The sequence below is a fragment of the Typopeltis vanoorti genome, chromosome 2, assembly GCF_054136105.1.
Source record: "Typopeltis vanoorti isolate ZY-2024b chromosome 2, IOZ_Tvanoo_1.0, whole genome shotgun sequence".
NCBI lineage: Eukaryota > Metazoa > Arthropoda > Arachnida > Uropygi > Thelyphonidae > Typopeltis > Typopeltis vanoorti.
The window spans coordinates 178,609,936-178,629,594 of NC_143550.1; the positions used below are offsets into that span (position 1 = coordinate 178,609,936).

Sequence of the window (19,659 nt, forward strand, 5' to 3'; positions counted from 1 at the left end):
ATACTAGGAGATACCAAATTTTTGGCTAGGCGGTGTAGACCACTCACATTATGCAATACTCACCAGGGAGGGATAAAATTCTATTTTTTTTTACTATGAGAGATTTTTTAAATGGTTCCATCCTCTTAGTTTAGTTCATTGTGGTCGTATGGTCAATTCCAGGGATGGCTGGAGAGCAATTCCATGTAGAGAAGGCTAAATCAAGGCGGTTAACTCAGATAAGACTGACCACCTGGGTATCAGTCTTTATCTTTGCACTTTAGTTTCAATTGGTCTTTTGGTTGTTCAGTTACATGAGACTGGTGAAAAAGAAAAACTGATAACCTTTGGCTACATCAGCGTTTCCCAAACTATGTTCTGCAGAAAGTGTTCTGTGAAAAATTATGAAAATTAATATGAGATTGTGTGCACTGGCCTTGACTCAGCCGCCTGCAGTTGTCGGGACCTCTGAGAGCAAGTGAAGTACGGAGGTATCTATTCTAGGGAACGTGCAGTTACAAGCAAGGTCCATGCGATGAATTGTGGCCCGACATGCCTGTAATGTGCACTGTCGCATTTTTGCAATGCGATACAGTCTGATGCGCTAATAGTATGCACTTAATTTTACATTGAATATGAGACCGATGATACTCAACTCTAACTAAGGTGTTCCGTTAAAATTTCAGGATTGGTGAAGTGTTCCATCGTAAGCTTGAGAAACCCTGCACTACAATGATGATACAAAACAGCTGAGGCTTTTTTTTTCCCCAATCTCACATCCATCTGTCTTTTCTTTCTCCTAATACAACCAGGCTCTCTTGAACCCCCTATACTAACTACTCTAGGCCTACAATGAACACCCCTTTTGTTTTTCACCTTAGTAAAGGACAAAACCACTCTGAGTAGTGGTCATTCCCATAATGCATAGCATTATACACACTCAAAAAGGTGTGTCTGTGTTTTGCATTATGGGATACTAAGGCAATTAATGTGAAATCATTAGTCTCTATATACAATTAGACTGGTTGTGAAGATACTTAAAGTGCAAACTTTGTTTGCTTATACTTGGATAAAGAATTAAACAAGTATATAATTTCTTGGCATCTATAATTTAATCGTAAACACATTCAGATTCTTCTCATTCACACCACCTTCCAATAATGTGTTCCCCTCATCAGAACTCTGTGTTCAAAATCTATTCTTACCCCTTGCTCATTACACTCACATGACTTCTATTTCACGTACAGGTGGAAAAAAAAAAAAAAAGAAAAGAAAGAAAGAAATTTTTACTGCATGACAGAAGGGGAGAAACAAGGATGACTTCTAGAAATTATGTATGAGTGACACTAGCAAGAGAATGATGAGTAAATTTTGTGCATTAAGAATGTGAAATATGTACTCCTCATTAAGCACAGGTTATGAGAGACACTGTGAATAATGGTCAGTGTGGGTCTGCTATGATAATTCTTTGGGCAGCATGAAGATGACTATATAGTAGTAATAATTGCTAGATTCCATCTTTAGGCATACTACCAATTTGTAAACTTAGTAGGTAACAAAAGTATGACAAGACAACTACAGCTATCTCATGTTTCCTAACTCTAGATAGTATTATTGTCAGAAAAAGGTCAATCCCCCCCCCCCCATTAAAAAACTCAAATTTCAGGAAGAAAATCATACTAGACTGTCCCAATGATCAAGTAACTTGGCAAGCAGTGAAAAGTTACTTGATGGTGACTAAGAACTGAACCTATAACAGTCTCTTCTACAGATCCAGTGACATGGTAGTTGACATGAGACCACATAGGCACTAGAATAATATTTATTTTTTTTTTTTTTTTTACATTGATCCCATAAAAAAAGAAGTTGGCTGATCGACCTACAATATGTTACTTGAGAGTTTATTAATATTATTACTATTGTTATTGGTAATAATAATAGTGATGACCTTGAACTCACCGAAAGAAAAAGCACTCACAAACTCTGCAACCCATTCCACTCATTCACTACTCTGCAAACAGAATATCTAGCTTTCACACGCTCACTAACCACATTCTTATTCAATTTTCAGGAGTGACTCCTTGTTCTGCACAATCGAGCCAAGTGCTGAAATATTTTCTTTGCATAATAAAACCCCTATATATGTTTCTATCACATCCCTCTTTTCTTCTTATAAATCAACTTGTGCAACTGGTTTGTGGATTGTATCAGCAGAGAGAGCATTCCACAGATATGCACTATCTTGGTCACTAGTCTCTGGATCTTCCACCACTTCATCTTCAAGAAACCAAGGTGGCCAGACCCAAACACAGTAATCCAGATGTGGCAACATCAAAGTATCATTTGAGTGATTTCTGTAGCCCAAGGTTTGTCAAATGAGAAGGAGGAGTGGAGTAATGTTATTAGAGTAACTATATATTGGTGTAACTGTGTATTAATGTATGATTCATTTGTAACAATTATTTACATAATATGTAAATATGTAAGTTGATCTAAATATGTAAGTTGATCACTGCAACAAAACTGAAAATGTACTAATCAAGTTATGGTTGGTGGAAGGTGAGGATGCCTCCGAGTTATAATTTCACTTGCTGCTGCAAGCCTGGTATACATGTCATATATTTTTAGAGAATTTAAGGATGATCTTACTCGAAATAAAAAAATAATTAAAAGTGTATCTTTTATAAGTGAATATTAAATGGTCATCAAAAAACATTGTAAGTGCAAAAGGCATTTATAATGTTTTATTATATAATGGCTGTTAAAAAAAACAAGGAAGTACTTATAGAACAGAACAATATTAAAACTGAAACCTAAGAAAGTTGCTGGGAAAATGCATATTATGTAATTAAAAGATGTTAGCTAATACCATTTCTTATATTATTATTTTTATGTCTCCTAAAGGTTGTAAACTTGCAGACATTAGTGTGATGGACAGGCTGTCAGTTTTGTTTTATCATTTTTATCCTATTTTTTGTATTTTTATTTATTTTTTACATAGTCTAGAGACCAAGTGCTTAACTTTCTTAAGTCACTTTAAGCTTCAGAGGAGTGGAATAGTGATCTCATACATGATAACGAAATTCATCTACCACCTAAAAATAATCATAAATATCTATGCCTATACATTTTTTTTTTTTTTCAATTGAAGGTAGGTTAGCAGATCCCATATGGAGGAGCAAGGTTTTTTTCCTCCTAAAAACTCAGGTTTTTCATCCCGCATACAGACAAATCAGCCTTGATAACACACGCAATTTACAGACAAAAAATACTAGTAGTGGTAGCGGTCAGTAGACCATTGGTGTAGATAATAATGGTAGTAGAGGTTCGGTGTAGTTGGTGGATGGAGTGGTGGAGATGGAGGGTTGTAGAGTAGGTGACCTCCCTCGATGAGTCTTCGGACTCCTTGGAGGTGTCAGAGAATAATAATAAAATAAAAAAAAAAAGCCTGCATCCTGTTGGTTGGAAAGTAAGATAAATATGCTGGCCTGGCTGGCCAAGTCCACCAGGTCAGCTTGTTTAACCAAGAATTACAGATTACATATATTTAACCAAGAGTTATAAATAATGCAATAATAGTAATTAAAAAAAAAAAGAAAACTAACCTGCTAGATCTATTACTAATGGATTTTGGAGTAAGTTTTGCTGGAGACTTCGTTAAATTTAAAGTAGATAGAGCACTGCTGAAGTAGGTTTCTTGAATTACTTCCCGTAACTTCTTTACCCAAGTTTGCTTTGTTTCCAGAGATGTTGCCTAATAATCAAATACAAAATTTTCAATAATAACTCTTTCACATCATAAAAATCTGAAACTACACAAATTTAAATAAACAACGAAAAATAAATAAATAATATAAGTGAAACATGATCTAATAGAAATCTCTTCTATTAATCACAAGGACAGAATATCATTTAGGGTGACTTAAAGTAAAAGTTATAACATTTCTCACTGATAACATTTTATTTCTTCATATCCTTCTACCCCTGTACATGTCACAAAACTAAATAAAAATATATAATAAATAACAGAACTAACAAATTTAGGATAGTGTATACTATCCTAATAGTTTCTTTCAAACTTGTATATCACTATAATTCCTGTGGGTGCGCAGCAGCTAAGTTCTCGTTCCTGCACCCTGTGAGTACCCATTAGGGGAAGTTAAATCTGCTACGAACCAAATGCAAGTGATCATACTAAAACGCTTCCAAATTCCAAATTAAAGGATCCCCACCTGGGGCCAGGCCTAAAAATGATATCATTTAATATTGACGGTTTCTCCAGTGTCAAGCAAGATCTCATTGCAAATATTTGCAGAGATAATGAAAAAATAACTGCAATGTGCTCTGCCTGCAAGAAACTCACAGAGGGGAAGTGCTGCCAGACCTTACATCCATGACATGAAAACTCATCAAAGATATATCCCATGATAAATATGGTAGTGCAATATTTACTAAAGAAAACTTAATTCCATCTTCCATTGACTCAATGAACAACAGAAACATTGAAATTATTACAATCACATTTAAAAATATCTCAACCACCTCAGTTTATAAACCACTAAAAGAAGCATTCTCCTTCCCCAACATCTTCTTCAATAATAATGCATGCAAGACTAATGTTGTATTAGATAACTTTAACAGTGTGGTGTCTGCAAGGAGTTTGAATGTGTTCAAGGCACGGCATGATGAGCTGTGTGTGTGATAAAATGACCTGCCAGGTGAGTGTTTGACTCCATGAGGTCTTGGGGTAGTAATAATAATAATTCAGAGTTGTTCTACAAGTTCTACATCTTCTTTGGACAAAGTCCAAAGAAGATGTAGAACTTGTTGAAAAATGGGCTAAAAACTTTTCTTTAAACCTGATACATATTCTTTCAAGAGTGGAAGACGGAAGTGAGGATATAACTCCAACCTCATATTTGTTAGCTCAAAAATATCCAACACTTGTGTTAAAAAGGTTTTAAATCCTATTCCACATAATCAACATAGATCTATAATGCTTCAATTCAACCCAGCTATTATGCCTAACACAGTCCCTTACAAATGATTTAATTTCAAAAAAAGCTAATTGGAAGGGTTTCATGGAAGCTCTTGACCACTCCATAGGGCCAATCCCTCCAAACCCTCAAGTGTATCCCCCCAATCCATAAAAATACTGAGAAAAATCTCTGTCGAACGCATCCCCGAGGATGCTGCACAAACTAAATTATTACAGGCCTTTCCAGTGATATACAAATCCAGTATGCTAATTACTTACAACACCAACCCCTTCTCAGAGGAGACTATCCATGCAGGAAAAAATTATGCTCCGAGATGGCAGAGGAAAGGCGTTCCTCATGGAAAAAAAGAAAAATAGAAGCCTTTGATATGACTCATAGCAGCAGAAAGGCATGGAACTTTATCAACAGAATTAGGAAGGATTTCACTAAACCATATGAGCATCCACAGGTAACAGCCAATCAAATTGCTCACCAGCTGCTGCCGAATGGAAAATTTCCTAAAAAGCACCCAAAAAATAAGATATTTAGAACCCCAAGTGAGGAACAAAATACGATTAACTCAGATTTCAATCACTGAACTCAATGCTGCCATAAACCTATTAAAACCTAGAAATTTTGCAGGCCTTGATGATATCTGTAATGAACAAATTAAACATTTTGGATACCCTAAGGATACCAACTATCTGGAGGTATGCCGAAGTGGTGGCCTTTCTGAAATCAGGGAAAACCCCAACCGAAGCAAAAAATTACAGACCTATATCACTACTCAGCAACCTCTTTAAATTCTATGAATGATTAATTTTGAATATGCTGCAACCCCTAATCGAACCCCATCTTATTGCTGAGCAGAGTGGTTTCAGACCAGGCAAATCCTGTATATCACAAATTCTCAATCTCACTCAATATATAGAAAATGATAATGAACAAAAACTAGCCACAGGTGCAATCTTTGTAGACTTAACTGCAGTATATGATACCATAAACCACCCAAACTCAGAAATAAAATATATGGAATAATTAGAGATTATTGCCTTGTCCTGATCCAATCACTCTTGAAAAACGGATGCTTTTTTTGTGGACCTGGGCAGTAGGAAGAGCCGCTGGCATCCCCCCTAAAAAAAACACGGCCTCATCCAGGGGAGTGTGTTATCACCATTACTTTTCAACATCTATGTTAATGATCTCCCCATATTTCCAGGAACTAGAAATTTTATTTATGCTGATGACCTTGGCATAGCTACACAATCAAAAAATTTCAGGTCCAATGAAACTACTCTATCACTTGCCTTAAATAATCTAACCACATATTATAGCAGTATTGAATCAAAACCAAATCCCTTGAAAACCCAGACTGGCATTTGGCACCTTAACAATAAGGAAGATCTTGCCATAGCTACTCAATCAATTTCAGGTCCAATGAAACTACTCTATCACTTGCCTTAAATAGTCTAACCACATATTATAGCAGTATTCAATCAAAAGGCATTTTGCACTAACAATAAGGAAGCCAACAGGAAGCTACAGAATTCTTGGGAAGGCTCTAATACAGAACATTCCTGGAATCCAACCTACCTCAGTCTGACTCTTGATCACACTCTTTCATATAAAACACACATAGAAAATACAAAGGCAAAAGTTAATGCAAGAAACAATATACTAAGAAAGCTTACTTCCTCCAAATGATTACATACCCTAGCACAAGACTTCTGCCTTGGCCCCTTGCTATTCTCTTGCTGAATATGCCTGCTCTGTATGGTCCAGATCCTGCCATGCTGAAAAACTTGACCCAGCATTGAATGAAAGCTGTTGCTAAATTACAGGATGCCTGAAACCAACACCACTAAAAGACCTGTATACTTTGGCTGGTATTGCATCCCCTTCGATTCAAAGATCTGCATTCTCAGCTGATGAAAGAAGCAGACAAATGAATGATGAGCACCACTCACTATTTGGCCAGACTACAGTTGTACCAATTACTTACTACTGCTCCAAAAACTAAGATCCCGACATAGGATCCTAGCAACCATTAAACCACCTAAAAACCCTTCAGAGACAAGACTTCAACAATAGTCTGCACTATTTATCCCAAGAATAATACTGGTTTTCCAACAGCTGAACATCTTCCACGTGGTACCCACTTGGACTGGAATACTTGGAAAAGCCTCAACATACAAGCAACAGGATGCTGAAAAGAAAACCTCCTCAAACGGGGCTGCCTCACTGGACCAGATAATTGTGAGTGTGGGAGAACCCAATCTACAGAACACCTTCTTTCTTGTCCCCTTCTTCAATCACCTTGCACAAAAGTGGATCCAGCGCACAAGTTTCTGGAGGAACATCTAACTATATTTATTGTATATAACTTATGTATAGTTTCTTTTTTTTCCCCTTCATATTTTACTTATTATTCCCTGTATAATTTACCTACTAAATTTAAGCTGTTCTCATATGTAATGTAAAATTACAAATAAATTATAAATTCCTAAATTGTTGTAAATAATGTTCTACCAATTACTTACTACTGTACTACTTGTGTTTGGATATAAAATAAATAAAGTCCTGTTGTAACAGTTTTTTACTTTTTAGTGCCGTACATCAGTTATGTACCCTGAAGATGCCAACAGACTTAGTTGGTGAAACTAGTTGGTATAACTTAGTTGTTATTATATGCACTTGATCAATATAATCCCAATAAAAGTATTTCTAAATAAATTCCTGTTTGCCCAGCTTCTTTGCAAAACTCTATATTTCACTACAGTCCTTTAATTTATCCTAATAACTCCTGCATACCTTTCTCTTAAATGTTTTTTGTCCTATTCTGTCACTGCATATCTCTTTTATCTCAACTGAAAGTGTCAGCTTATTTCATTTAACAATCTTTCAGATTGTTAAATGAGATAAGCTGACTTTCAGACATCCAGAAGATTTTATTGTTCAGTTTGCATGTCACTTTTATCATCTCTGATTCATTTTACTGTACTCATTTGTTTATTTCTGAGTTTTTTTAATACCAGCCAGTTGGTCACCTTTTTGATATTTATCTATTTATATTCTTATCAAAGTCTTTTCATGACCATCATTTAGATACTTTTACATAAACTATAGCTTTCAGACATTTTCAATATTCACCCATGATACATAGTGACTCACCAGCAATGTCACATTTCTTTCTTTTTCCAGGACTGCCTCTCTAACTCTATTATTCCCTCATGAAGGTAGAATTTTTCTATTCTTGCAAACAACTTCACTATATGCCTCCCTGGCTGAATCAATCAACATCTTCAGATTTTGTCGCCTGAGATTTAGTTCTCAAAAAAGTTTCAAATTCTTTCATTCTTTTTCTGTAGATTTGTTTATTTCGTATCCAAACACAAGTAGTACAGTAGTAAGTAAGTGGTACAACATGATTTACAACAAATTAGGATACATTACAATGAGATCAGCTTAGATTTGGTAGGTGAATTATACAGGGAATAATAATTAAATGTGAAAAAAAGGAAACTATACATAACTTATATACAATAAAATGGTCAGATGTTCCTGCAGTATCTTGCACAATCAACTGCTCTTTCTGTGCAGGATATAAGGTCCTCTTTTGCACAAGGCGATGGAAGAAAGGGACAAGAAATAAGGTGTTCCATGGACTGGGTTGTCCCACACTCACAACTGTCTGGGCCAGTGAGGTAGTCCCATTTGATGAGGTTTTGTTTGCAAGCGTCCTGTCGTCCGGAATCTGTTGAGGCTTTTCCAAGTATTCCAGTCCATTCGAAGAATGCAGATCTTCGAATTGAAGGGGGTGCAATACCAGCCAAAGTATACAGGTCTTTTAGTGGTGTTGGTTTCAGGCATCCTGTAATTAAGCGGCAGCTTTCATTCTATGCTGGATCAAGAGTCACACCGAGGTAGATTGGTTTCCAGGAATGTTCTATATTATTAGAGCCTTCCCAAGAAACCTGTAGCTTCCTGTTGGTTTCCTTATTGTTAAGGTGCAAAAGGCCAGTCTGGGTTTTCAAGGGGTTTGGTTTTAGTTGGTTGCTGGTATAGTATGTGGTTAGACTATTTAAGGCAAGTGATAGAGTAGTTTCAATGGACTTGAAATTTTTTGACTGAGTAGCTATGGCAAGGTCATCAGCATAGATAAAATTTCTAGTTCCTGGAAAGATGAGGAGATCATTGACGTAGATGTTGAAAAGTAATGGTGATAACACACTTCCCTGGGGGAGGCCATTTTTTTGGTGGTGCCAGCGGCTCTTCCTAACACCAAGGTCCACATAAAAGCGTCTGTTTTCCAAGAGAGATTGGATCAGGAGGACAAGGCGATAGTCTCTAGTTATCCTGTATATTTTATTTCTGAGTGTGAGATGGTTTATGGTATTATATGCTGCAGTTAGGTCTACAAAGACTACTCCTGCAGCTAGTTTTTGCTCATAATCATTTTCTATATATTGAGTGAGGTTGAGAATTTGTGATGTGCAGAATTTGCCCGGTCTAAAGCCAGCCTGCTCAGCAATAAGATGGGGTTCGATTAGGGGCTGTAGCCTATTCAAAATTAATCATTCATAGAGTTTAAAGAGGTTGCTGAGTAGTGATATAGGTCTGTAATTTTTTGTTTCGGTTGGGGTTTTCTCTGGTTTCAGAAAGGCCACCACTTCGGCATACCTCCAGAGTGTTGGTATCCTTAGGGTTCTGAGGCAAGTGTTGTATAGGTTTAATAAGCACTCTTTAGTCCTGGTTCTAAAATATTTAATCTGTTCATTACAGACATCATCAAGGCCTGCAGATTTTCTAGGTTTTAATAGGTTTATGGCAGCGTTGAGTTCAATGATGGTGAAATCTGAGTTAATCATATTTTGTTCCTCACTTCGGGTTCTAAGTATCTTATTTTTTGTGTGTTTTTTAGTGAATTTTCTATTCAGCAGCAGCTGGTGAGCAATTTGATTAGCTGTTACCTGTGGATGCTCATATGGCTTAGTGAAATCCTTCCTAATTCTGTTGATAAAGTTCCATGCCTTTCTGCTACTGAGTCATATCAAGGGCTTCTATTTCTTTTTTCCATTAGGAACGCCTTTCCTCTGCCATCTTGGACCATAATTTTTCTCCTGTGTGGATAGTCTCTTCTGAGAAGGGATTGGTGTTGTAAAGTTGTAAATAATCAGCATACTGGGCTTGTATGTCACTGGAAAGGCCTGGAATGTAGTTTGTGCAGCATCCTCGGGGGATGTGTTTGGTGGAGATTTTCCTCAGTATTTTTATGAATTCTGGATACTCTTGAGGGTTTGGAGGGACTTGTTCTATGGAGCGGTCAAGATATTCTATGAAACCCTTCCAATTAGCTTTTTGGAAATTGAATCGTCTGTAAGGGACAGTGTTAGGCGTAATTGCTGGGTTGAATTGAAGCATTATAGGTCACATGTGTTGAGTATGTGGAATCGGATTTAAAACCTTTTTAACACAGATGTTGGATATTTTTGAGCTAACAAATATGAGGTCAGGCCTCGCTTCCATATGCCACTGTTGAAAGATGCAGGGAGTTTTGGATTATGTATCAGGTTTAGAGAAAGGCTTTCAGCCCATTTTTCAACAAGTTCTCCATCTTCGTTGGACTTTGTGTAACCCCAGTTAACACTATGGCTGTTAAAGTCACCTAATACAACATTAGTCATGTATGCATTATTATTGAAGAGGATGTCAGGGAAGGAGAAAGCTTCTTCTGGTGGTTTATAGACTGAGGTGATTGAGATATTTTTAAATGTGATCATAATAATCTCAATGTTTCTGTTGTTCGTTGAGTCAATGGACGATAGGATCAAGTTCTCTTTTGTAAATACTGCACTGCCATATTTATCGTGGGGTATTTCTTTGATGAGTTTCATGCCACCTTCTTCTCTGTGAGTTTCTTGCAGGCAGAGCACATTGCAGCCATTATCTCTGCAAATATTTGCAATGAGATCTTGCTTGACACTGGAGAAACCTTCATTATTAAATGATATTATTTTTAGGCTTGGCCCCAGGTAGGATCCTTTAGGGCAGAAATTTGGGAGCATTTTAGTTCGATCACTTGTGTTTGGTTGATAGCAGCTTTAGCTTTCCCTAATGGGTACTAACAGGGTGCAGGAACGAGAACCTAGCTGCTTATCTGATTATTGAGCCCTAGCTCACTTTCTGAAAGCTGCTTGAATTTGTTCTTAAAACTTTTGTATATTTTTTTTTCAAGACATTCATTTTTATTGTGTTCAAAATAAAATGGTTATCACTAACTATTTCAAATTTCCTGTACACTCTTGTATTCTGAAGATATCTGAATATATTAATATCAACTAGAAATGTCAATAAGACTTTTAGAATTTGTGTGATCTCTTCCCATGTGAATGCATGCACACCTTCATGTTGGGACATAATGTAGTAATGACTAATCCATGTCATGACCAGAAAGCAAGCAGGTTTATGTTGGGCCCATATAAGAGAGGTTGGGTGATCAACCTATAGTACTTTAGTACTGTACATGGTTAGAGGGTTGGAAAAGGAGAAACTTGTTGACATTCGATTTAAAAGCCTATATATTGTATTCCTTGAGAAATACATAAGGGGAAAGACTGTTCCACAGTACAACAGTAGCAGGGATGAAGGAGGAGGAAAAGAAACTTTTTCTGTGGGTTTCAAGGTGTATTGTGAAAGGATGTTGGGCAGCAGCTGTATGTGTTCCAATAGGCTTAGTACAGAGTGGGGGAATGATTCATGCTGTTTCAGATAAAACATTTTCCATGGAAATATTTATAGAATACATAAATTGTAGAGACTAAACGTCTATGTGAAAGTGAGGGAAGTGAGTTGGTAAGAGATGGGTCATTTATCAGTCTAATTGCTCTCCTCTGTAATGAGTCAAGCATTTTGAGGGAGCTTTTAGGAGCCCCACAATATGAGAACAGTATTTGATAGCTGGGCAGATTTGTAGAAGGCTAAAAGCTGTTTAGAAGCGAAGTAACATCTTGAGTGAAGGAGAAATTCTAGTTTTTTTGGAAGCTGAGGGTGCAATAGTTGTGATGTGTTTGTGCCAGGAGAGGCCTGAGGTCAAGGTAATTCCGAGAAGAGAAATCTCATCTTGTCTAGGAATTTAAGTGTTTTCAAAAATAATATGGGGGGAAATGATTCTTTTTTATGGGAAATAAGACAGAACTGGGTTTTACTAGCTTTGAAGTTGACAAGGTTATCTGAGCCCCATTGGCAGTCAGAATTAAGGGAAGTTGTGGTCGATGTTCTGTGGGTTGAAGTGAGTTGTGTAGGGTAAGGTTTATCAAATGAAAGGGAGGAGTGCAATGTGCTGTCATCTGCAAGAGTGGGTGAGAGAACTGAACCTTGTGGGACCCCAGCATTAGTTGGATGGTGAGAGGATGGGAGCCTTTTTGATGAGACTTCAATAAAGGTCTAAACCGGTCTGGGCATTGACCCTTCTCATAATGTATAGCATTATACATGTCTGCAAGGAGATGTGCTTTGCATTATCAGATACTAAGGCAAGTGATGCAAAGTCATACCACCTTTGCCACGAGTTGCCCCAGTCCTGAATATACTTCAGGCACAAACGTTGCTTACACTTGGATAATGGATCAAACCAAGTACAGTAAATATAATAAATTTAGCTTAATCCTTTATCCAAGTGTGAGCAAACAAAGTTTGAGCCTGAAAATATCTTCAGGACTGAGGTAAGGTAGTACAACACCAGGTAACTCGTAGCAAAGGTGGCCAAGCTACCATCACTCCTATCTCAGTATCTGCCATAATGCAAAACACATCTCCTTGCGGATATGTATAATGTCATGCATTAAGGGACATTATACATATCTGCAAGGGATGTGTCTTGCATTATGGGAGATACTGAGATAGGAATGATGGTAGCTTGGCCACCTTTGCTACGAGTTGCCTGGTGTTGTACTACCTTACCTCAGTCCTGAAGATATTTTCAGGCGCAAACTTTGTTTGCTCACACTTGGATAAAGGATTAAGCTAAATTTATTATAGTCTAACCAAGTGCAAAAAAAACTTGCAACATCAACTACAATAAAACTCCTTTTTAACACTTTCCAGGGGACTGATGGAAAAAAAAGTGTAAATAGCAGGAAATGTAAAAAACAAAAAAAAGGCTAAAATATGACTTACTGCTAGTACGTGACTCTACATACTAGATTACAAAATTTAATAACTTAAAATAAACGAATTTACAATTACTTACATTTATCTATTTACAAAAAAAAAAAATCTTTAATTGTTGATTGTTTTTGCTTTTTCTGCAAAGTTCCACCTGCCTCTCCACAGTGTATAAGCCATTAAATGCCCATCGTCTCCTGATGCATTTGCAATATACCACCTCAAAACAGAGATAGCTTCCATTGCTTCTTTACTAGCAGGGGATGGTAGGTTCTTGATCACAGTCTTCTTCGACACTTCTTCCTCTTCTTCTTCACCAAGGTGGTTGGAAAGGATGTCTTCTACACTTGGTACCATTGATATGATGACATCAACATTAACATAGTCTTGAAATGAGGAAGACTCATCCATCACATACCAGTTGTTGGGCTCTGACATATATTCTTCTTCCTCCTGTAGTTGTTCTTTCTCCTCTTCCACAAACGTAACTCCTGCCTTCCAGAAACAGTTGGAAATGGTTTCAGCAGTAACATGCAACCATGCTTTGGCCACATAATGCATGGCATCAAGCATTGATATGGTGATTTGTTTTTGGTCCATACCATTATCATGCATTAACACAGTTTTTTTTTTCAATAAGCATTTTTCTATATTTCCATTTAAATGTATAAATGATGCCCAGATCTAATGGCTGAAGATCTGGGCTTCAGTCATTAGATCTGGTACAATTAGGAGGAAAGAATCTAATCTAATCTAATGTTTTTGAGCTGCAAATCTTCAGGGTGCAGGACATTTGTCTAGCAGTAGTAGTATTTTGTGGTGATTTTCCCCCATTTTAGCATCCAGAGCATGCATGGTGGACGTGAAGATGCTGCTGGTCATCCATGCTGTGCTGATGGCATCATACTTAGTAGGCAGATTTTTCACATTCTTAAAAACCATGGCTTTTTAAATTTACCAATTACCAGTGGAGGTAATTCTTCTGATCCATCAGCATTGACCATGAGCAAAACAGTTACCCTCTGCTAGCTGAGTTTCCACTGGTTTACAGTTTCCCCTGCAACACTATTACTTTCTCCACACACTTGATTATACACAATATTGTGACGAGTCTTGAAACGATCAATCCATCCATTTGACGCAGTAAAACCATTAATCCCCAACCTTGCAGCAAATTCAAGGGCTTTCGCTCAGAATATAGTACCATCAACTGGAATACCCGGTGATCTCATAGAAACAAACCACTCCGACATAAGTTTAACCAATTCTTCATATGTCGATGTACGGATACATTTTTGTTTCTTTGACATAGCGCCAGATTGCTTTGCATTGAGTTCAATGTAGACCTGTTTTTTACTATTGTGTTCAAAGTGGACACGGAGAGTCCAAGATCTTTTGCTAATCACAAGTGTTCCGGCATGCCAATCTACATGTCACATAACTGCCATCTTTTCTTCTACCGAAATACATTTTCTGTCTTTTTTCTCCATGTTACTAATATGGATCATCCACCACTGCAACTTGAAAGTAACTATCACACTCTAAATTACATAGCAGAAATTCTGCAATATACCATGTGCAGAATTTCAAAATTTCACATTTGTGTATGATCCTTGTTCACGATTTCAATACAGCACTGTGAATGTGAAATCACATCACAACATGCTGTGGGTGCCACAAGCTACTGACAGTTTAAAATTACTGATATGAAAACATCACGGTATCAATTCATACTGTGATTGAAAAATCATGGTATAGCTCATCACTACATCAAGCTTGCAAGTCACCATGATGGCAGAAACAAAACTACAGCCGAAAGCAATGCCATCTGGGAACAGAAATGTGTACAGTTCCGCAGAAATGGATTTGAATGAGAGGAAATTGATTCGAAAATCAGTGTTGCCACTCGAGAAAAAATCGCAAATCACGGGAAATAACATCCACATCAAGTTGTTAATGGTGGGAAAACAACATATCATAAGAAGAGGCCTTAAGACAGGACCAGCGGAAAATGACGTAAATTGCAGGAAAACGTAAATTGAGGGAAAGTGAAAACAGGGTTTTACTGTATATAATTTCTTGGTATCTTTAATTTATAGTATAACCAAGGGAACAACTTTCAACAACTGTCTATCTCTAATCCATTGTATTTTAATAATAAGGTGTGACATCTTTTGGCAACTCATATAAGAAAATATGACTTCTGCATTACTTCAACCTTGGTATCTCACCTCTGGGATCAGGCTCCCACTGATGAGACCTCAATAAAGGCCAAAACCAGTCTGGGTAGTGACCTTTCCCTTAATGCATGGTATTATACATGTCTGCAAGGAGATGTGCTTTGCATTATCAGATACTAAGGCGAGTGATGTGAAGTCATACCACCTTTGCCACAAGCTTCCCCAGTCCTGAAGATACTTCAGGCACAAACTTTGTTTGCTTACACTTGGATAATGGATTAAACCATGTACAGGTAACCCTCGTATAACGCGGTACTTACACAACACGGTTTCGATATAATGCGGTCTACAAATTGCAGTAAATCTTGTTGAACGCAGTATTTATATAACGCAGTTTCGACATAAGACCAGCTACAAACTGTAGCAGCCCCTTATCTTTTCATATATTTTTCAATGTGTGACTTAAAAATCAAATTTTATCTTTATTATATTTCTGTCTGCCTGTATCGTGCATGTAGTTATAAGTAGTTAATTTATATTAGGGAAAATACCCTTTGACATGCATGTACGTCAATTGTTTAACATATAAAGTATTTATTGCTGAAAATTGTCTTCGTTTTCTGCCAGGAAAGCACATTAAAAATCATAAGTGTGTTAATCTCATGCCGAGCACTTTATTTTTTGGTGAGTTACATACAATATGTAATGCTTTTTTTATAGCAACGGCCACTTAGGGCACTTTTGCGATATACACATTTGTTAATAGGGATAAACCCACCTACTGTAAACTGCTAAGTTAAAAATTGAACAAGACTGAAGATACATTCAGTTTAGATCAGCACATGAGACTCAACCTTCGTGAACTACTTCAATAGTGAATTAATTGATGGGTAAACAGATTTAAATTAGGAGGAACTGGTACAATTAATAGATGATGTCAAACCAAATGGCAGGGAAAGTTCTGGATAATGATCTCTCAATGGAGCACTCTGGAAAATTCACACAACAATTGGATATTTGTTTAGCTCCATATTATGAACGTAATAAAAAAATTGCAACATAGTGGTAAGCAAGGTCTTATTACTGACTTCTTGATAACTAAACCAGCCAAAGTATGCAATGAGAATTATACAAATGATGTCCAAGAGATTTCAAGTGATGATGACATCCGGCCAATCGTAAATAAAGAACACCTATGAAATGTTTGTTTTGAAGACAGTGATGACCATTAAAATATACACTTTATTTTATTTTGCGTGAAACATTTATGTATTATGTGCAATGAAGTTTACGTACAATTTATATTTTTTTATAATTTTATACTATGTATTTGTTTCATAGTTTATATGTTTGCTTAACTTACATGAATTACTCGAATTAAATAAAAATATATTTTTGTTGGATATGATCATTGTTTATATTAGAGGGTCGGCAACCTTTTCAGACTCGCGGGCCACATTCAACTTTTATTTTTAATAATTGGGCGCCGCAAGCGTTTAATTAATAGAAAATAGTGAGTGAAAAAAATACTTAAATTATCAATTTTTATTATATCAATCTTAAAACACAGAAATATTTAAAGTACGAGATATGAAACAATGAAAAATTATTATCACATAAAAACAAAGTAATAGAGTTTATGCATTATAATATGTATGTCTCTCCACTTAATGTGACATTTGTGATTGTTTTCCCTTAGCCAAATTATCTATATCCACTTTATAACCTGAGGTGCAAATTCGAATCGAAGCATGCAAATGTTCATCAGTCAGTCGAGAAGAAAAAATTTTTTTTTTCTAAAACTCATGGCAGAAAATGCTTCTTCGCATATGTATGTTCTTCCAAACACGACTATCATCTTCTTTGCAAAAATGATTAAACCTTCAAATTTTTTTGTAACCATCGATAAAATTTTTGGATATTTTCTAACGAAAATACATTCTTTAATGTTCCATTGTGTCATAATTCCAAAACTTTCGTCTACAGTCGGTTTGGTATGACATCAATGTCGACATTAAAAGGGTGCAAAAATAATCGCATTTCAATGCTATTTTTATGAAAATCCAGAAATCTTATTGAAAATTCCATTTGTAAATCTTCGATAATACCAACAAAAGTTTCCTTTTGTGTTTGCCATCCAACTGTAGATGCAGATTTGCAACATATATAATGATGTAGATTTTTTTTCATCATTTATTTCTTCAACAGACATAGTTTGCCTTCAAAAGGTTTTATATCAGAAAACAGTTCTGCTAGTAATTTACCTTGGCCCTGCAGGGTCAAATTAAGTTTATTATGGTAGTTGTAATGTCTATCATAAATGCAAGAGACATAATCCATTTTTTATCCGATAGTTGTGGGACAGTATTTTCGTGTTCCTTCATGAAAATATCTATTTCTTCACGTAAATTAAAAAATCTTTTTAACACAGCACCTATACTTAATCATCCATGAGTTCAGTAGCAGATAACGTCCTCTTGAATGTCCATAATGTCTTTTCTTGATAATAAAATTTTATGAGTCACATGCCATGTAAGTATGGTCAACCTTTTATGGGCTGCCAGAAATGCACGTTTGGGCCGCAAGCTGTCACTTGCTGACCTATGGTTTATATAATCTTAAAAAAAAAAAAACATAATTTCGGAATGTAACCCTTCTTTTTCTATGTGATCTGAGTCTTGCATAACGCAGTTTATATAATGAACTTGTGGAACCTAACATCTGCGTTATACGAGGGTTACCTATATATAATTTCTTGGTATCTTTAATTTATAGGATAGGGAGCCATCTCCTGTCACACATAGTGTGCGACCAGACAGAAAACTGCAGAAGTCCTGAGACAGTCCACATGACGGGAGTTTGCTTAGTAAGCCTTTTTTTGTGCCAGACCCTGCCTTAGAGATATCAAGTGCAACCACTTCGGATTTTCCAAATTTCTCCATGGCATTTGTCCAGAGATGGGTGATATATGAGAGCAGCTCACATGTTGATCGGCATCAACAGAATCCATACTGGTGGTCATTTAATAGCTGGGTACCTTCAAGGTATAGTAGGAGTTAAGAACTGAAGGCTTTCTCCATCACTTCAGATAGGACTGTAGTGAGTGAGATAAGGCGGTAGTTCGATGGCAGCGATTTGTCACCCTTTTTAGGAATGGGTTGAGTATAACTAAATCACTTAAGGAATTGAACAACGTAGATACGAATAAAAATTAAATTACACTTTTAATAAATATTTCCGATATTTCGGCAACGGTTGAGTATAGGCCAATTTCTAGACTTTGGGATATATATATACCAGTGGAGTAAGAGAATATGTACAGACGGCATAGGATAGGAGTCAGTTCTGCTGCAGAGACCTTCAAGACAATTGGAGAAATGCCATCAGGGACAGGAGCCTTTTTTTGTGTCTAATTTAGACACAGGTTTATGATCTCTTTCTTCGGAGGGGGCATTGCATGTTGGGCAGTTGGAATGACTGGGGGGGTAGGCATTGTCATTTATGTGTGCATTGGAGGCAAAGGTTAGGAAATTAGCTTTTTCTGTGGATGATGTTGCAGTTAAGCCATCTGGGTATGATAGGGGTGGGAATAGTGTAGGGCAGAAGTTACGACCAATTGCTTTGGTGTGGGGACAAAAAGGTATAGCTGCCGTTTGGACAGGCTGCAAGTTTCCTGCTTTTTACCCGATCAAATTCTGTTTTGGAAGCATCGATAATTTTCTTGCATCTGTTTCGGGCTTCAGTATAGGCAATGAAGGAGGATGCAGTTCTTGATTTGAGCCAGTTGTGGTATGCCTGATTTTTTATTTGTACAGCCTTGGCACATCTTTTGGAGAACCAGGGTTTAGATAAGGGATGGTGACAGTTCAGAGAAGTATGGGACATGTATGTTTTCATGCCAGTAAGGATTACTTTGGTGATACGTTCGGTGCATATGTTTGGACTGGAAGACCGGAAACAACAGTCCAACTATGGGAATGAAGCATAGTAGTCTTGGACGCTATCCCATTTGGCACTGTTATAATGCCAAACTACTCTTGTGTGGGTGTGACCACATAAGCATTGTTGCATAGAGGAGATGAGCACTAGGTTGTGGTCAGAATTACCCAGGAGGCTTACTACAAAATTCACTTCATATTTGGAAGAGTCATTGGTAAGGAAGACATCTAGGGTATTTGGGGAGTGATTTGGGTTATCTGGTATTCTGGTCGGATCGTGAACTATTTGTGTAAGGTCATTAGTGATGGCAAGGCAGAGATGTTTCAGCATCTCTGCCTGCAGTATCTATACAACTGTAAGAGGAAAACCAGTTGGTGTTATGGACATTAAAATCACCTAGGAGGATGATTTCACTGTTA

The 19,659-nt window shown here is 36.8% G+C and overlaps 1 protein-coding gene across 1 annotated transcript in view; it reads right to left on the reverse strand.

The window, feature by feature from the left end:
- The window catches only part of trio (trio Rho guanine nucleotide exchange factor), a 1,056,141-nt gene that overhangs the window by 396,835 nt on the left and 639,647 nt on the right, over positions 1-19,659 (reverse strand). The window contains exon 33 of the mRNA XM_090403001.1: positions 3,585-3,733. Coding sequence (XP_090259127.1) covers positions 3,585-3,733 — 149 coding nt within the window. The remainder of the gene's footprint in view (positions 1-3,584; positions 3,734-19,659) is intronic.